The 4,131-nt window shown below is 50.1% G+C and overlaps 1 protein-coding gene across 1 annotated transcript; it reads left to right on the forward strand.

The window, feature by feature from the left end:
• Positions 1–866: 866 nt before the first annotated feature.
• On the forward strand, positions 867–3,645 carry LOC308251833 (selenocysteine insertion sequence-binding protein 2-like; the record flags this gene model as incomplete). Its single annotated transcript, XM_080675500.1, has 2 exons — positions 867–885; positions 2,375–3,645. 2 exons carry the CDS (start codon positions 867–869, stop codon positions 3,643–3,645), a joined length of 1,290 nt encoding a protein of 429 aa, XP_080531626.1.
• Positions 3,646–4,131: the final 486 nt, after the last annotated feature.

The raw sequence follows: 4,131 nt of genomic DNA on the forward strand, positions 1-4,131 counted from the left end.
GGGGCTATTGTCAGGACTGGGCTGCAGTCAGCCGGGAACAGAGCAGCAGGACTGGGAGGTGAAGGTGACATGAATGAACACCTGCAAGACAGTGCTTTTGTGCACACGTCTTATTTAGTCCTCACACCAGAATTATCCCCATTTTACAGATGAGCTAGAACTGAGGCTCAGGATACACCAGTTACCCCAGCACAGTAAGGGGCAGAGCTGGGATTGAAACTCAGGTCTCTATTACCCCCAGAGAGCCCAGCCTCTTTACCCTATTGCCCTTGGGGCCCCTGCAGAAGGGGTTGTGCAGCAGGCCCCCTGTAGAAGGGCCTTCGGTCCTACAGGGTAATGGCGTGGGGAATGTGGAGGGAGCTCAGATCCTGTGTAGGTCCATCAGGCCAGTCGCGTGGTCCGCAGAGCCTATGGGCCCTCGCAGGGAAGCAAGTGGTGGGACAAGGGCACCTGAACCATGGGCATAGGGCCTGGCCTGCGTGGAGGGAGGGTGGGCCTGCTGGGCCTATGTACCCTGGGCAGCCATGGTCCCCAGGACTTGGGCAGGAGGGGCAGCTGTCCTCACACCAGCCTGCCCTCCTCATAGGCCCGCACAGTCAGCTGGACCCTTATGGGAGTTCGAGGAACCTGTCATTTCTCCCTCAGCAGGGAAGCCAGGACAGAGTGCCCAAGGCTCTGCATTGCCTGATGCTCAGCCAGGCCTCATGGCTGAAGCAGCTGAGTGGGAGGTCAGCATGGCCTGGCAACAGCCTCAGGACAAACTTTCCTGGTCCCAGAGAAAGGCCCTCCCTGCTCAGCTGGAAGAGAGGGGAGGTCAGAGACCACTTTTTCTCACACCACCACACAGCCGTGCATGTGACGTGGCAATGGAGGTGTGGGGTGTGGGTACCCTGGTCACTTCTCACAGTCCCAAGCCACTCAAGGGAGGCTGAGCCTGGCACGGAGCAGGAAGGGAGACAGGCAGGGCTGGAGCCACCGCACAAAGCTCCACAGGCCAAAACTCTATGGAGAAACAGAGTTCTGATCCCACCGTCACTCTGTGTCATTGGGGGAGTCATGGCCCCAAGCCTCAGTTTCCTCATCTGTTAAATGGGAATAATGGCCTCTCATAAAGCTGCTGTGAGAATGAAATAAGGGATGTAGCAATGTTAGCACAACGGTAGGGAGATGAGGGCGGGGAAGACAGTTGCAATGCCTAACAAGTCCTAGGCAAGGGCACCTGGCAGGGCTGGTGGCGTTCAGCACGGGGCTACGAGTGACAACAGTCAATACCCAGGAAGCATGGGACTCCACTGCAGCAGCTCAGAATGCTGCTTAACAACTGTGGTTTCTGTTTTTTTGTTAATCCTCACCCACGGAAGATTGGGAAGGATGCAGGGTGGGAGGGCGAGGGAGAGAGAGAAAGGGAGAGGGAGAGATTGGTTGCCTCCTGCATGGGCCCCGACCAGGACCAGGGATCAAACCTGCAACCCAGGTACGTGCCCTTGACCAGGAATCAAACCCATGGCTCTCCTGTGCATGGGCCCACATTCTAACCACTGATCCACACAGACCAGGGCAACAGCTGTTGTTTTTTTAACAGCTTTGTTGAGAGGGAATTCACTTACTCTAAGTGCACAATCTAAGTTTTGTGGACGAAAGGGGCCACATGCTGACCTGACAAGCTCAGGGGAGGCCTGCATGACAGTCTTGCAAACTCAGAGACCTAAAGGAACCACAAAGGTTGGTCTGAAATTAAACTTGAACTAAACGCAGTTATGGTGGGCAGTTACGTCCTAGGCCAGTATCTTCACTGACAAGGTCAACCTTTACCTTAACTGAGACAGCTGTCTTTTTGCATCTATGATAACATACCCTTGAAGTGTCTGGGTAACCTGTAACTTCCCTTTTTCTGGAGCCCCTGGGGCACAACCAAATGTGGTGGGCGCCAGGACAGATACCACAAATTCCTTCATCATCATGTTAATTGTTCCTGCACGCACCTAAGTATGTGTCCATCATTTTACTTTTTATCCAATCCCAGGGGCTTTATCCCACCTCCTTAATCTATCACCAATGAATTTCATGTAACCCACCTATGTCCCTCCTTTGATTGCAATGTATAAATACAAATGTAACCCATTCTCCGGAGCATTATCTCAATTTGTTGAGGTTCTGCTTCCCAGCATATGTCCACAGTTTGGCGTAAATAAACTCATAAAAATTCTTTACAGGTTTCAGTGTTATTTTACGTTAACAGTTTAAATCCCACCAAAAATTTCATTTCAGCTAATCTCAGGGACATAGGCCTCAACAATTAGCTGGTCTCGGCGTCCGCCCAGAAGGTGGAGAGAAGGGTGGGCGAGCGCTTAGCGCTAGTCTGGCCAGCCGACAGGGCAGCTGCTGGCCTCCGGGGCCGGGCTGCCTCTGAGCCGCGGGCCATGGCGTGAGTCCGCGGGCGAGGGCATCAAGTTGTCAGCAGATGTCAAACCATTTGTTCCCAAATTTGCTGGGCTCAGTGTGGCATGGTTAGAGTCTTCAGAAACACCCATGTTCCCTAGCTGTGCAGCCACGTACTATCCTTGTGTTCAGGAACTACCAGTGCCTGAGCAGACACTCTATCCTGAAGATATGGCCTTTAGAGCTTCAACATTTCCACATCAGTATTTACCTTCCGAGATGGCTCTTCATCCATACACCCCTTCTCCTTACACCCTGGAGTCTGCACATAATATTTGCCCAGTGCCTGGCTCCCAGTATGATTTCAGCCAACCCAGTCGTTACCAAGGTTTCCAGAAGAAGCCACGGTGTGAGCCCGTGTGCCCTCTCCCACAAGACAAGAAAGCTCTGTTTAAGAAAAAAACATATGATGAGCAAAAGTTTGCCGGTAAAAAGGCTGATAGAACTGTATCATCTGATGTAAAGTCAGTGAAAGGCTCACATTGTTTGTCCTTTCGTGCTGACTCTAATTTGAAATCAGATGGTTATCGTAAACGAACAGACAGGAAATCCAGAATCATTGAAAAGTGTGGACCTGCCTCCAAACCTGAGTTTGAATTTACCGGGTTGGATTTTCCTAAACTGCAGGGTGAAGAGAACAGGGAGATACTAGAGACACCAAAACAGCCCAAGTGGGGGCCTCTGCGCTCCGCCTCCACAGACACCCCCTTTGGGAGAGAAGTGGTGAAACCCGCTCCCGGGTTAGCAGAGGGTGAAACAGTGGTGAAAAATAATAAGCCGACTGACTCTGTAACTGATAATGCTACTACCAATTCCTCTCCATGCACAGGAGAGTTATCCTGGACGCCAATGGGTTATGTTGTCCGTCAGACGTTACCTACAGAATCATCACCAGCCCCTAGAACTGTTACTTCTGTGATAAACCTAAAGACGGTTGTTTCATCAGCAGATCCTAAAAATGGTAGCAAATCATCTTCTCAAGTTTTATCTTTGGACCCTTCCTACAACAGAGAGAAACCCATTGTCCACTCAACTAAAAAGTCCAAAGCATCACAAGGTGGTGATTCTGAGCAAAATGAAGCCTCAAGAAAGACTAAGAAAAAGGAAGAAAAGTTTAAATCAAAATATGAAGTCCACACAGCACAAGAGCCGCCACGGATTGAAGTACATGTTTGTTCCCCTTGTGTGATGTATGGTCTGTCTTAATAGCAACATGGGTCAAACTGGTTTCCTAAGTGAAAATCTTCAACGTTTTCTTTAGTAATAGCCCTCTAGTGCTGAAAAAAGAACCATTATCCATTTTCTTCACATCTTCATTTTGGCCAGTGAAGAAAGTCTCATAGCAGGCACTCAATAAACATTGCGGTCTAGAGACAGACAAACAAACAAACAAACAAACAAACAAACAAAAAAACAAAAAAACAATTAACTGGTCTCTTCATCATCCTCAGAGGCCCAAGTTGCAGTGGGAAGTGGCCCATGTGGAGGAGAAACCTACACCCCTACCTGTAGGGCTAGGGACGGGTGGACTCATGGACCAGAGACCCTGGGCTGCCGTCACACATCAGGGACATTGCAAGATGCAGTTACCCTTGAGCTACCGGACAAGGCTCTCTCCCAATAACTCTAGGTCCTGTCGATTTTACTTCCTAAACCATCCCAAATGTGCCCCCTTCTGCCCGCATCTCTGTC

The sequence above is a fragment of the Plecotus auritus genome (assembly GCF_963455305.1).
Source record: "Plecotus auritus genome assembly, chromosome: 6".
In the NCBI taxonomy this organism is placed as follows: Eukaryota; Metazoa; Chordata; class Mammalia; order Chiroptera; family Vespertilionidae; genus Plecotus; species Plecotus auritus.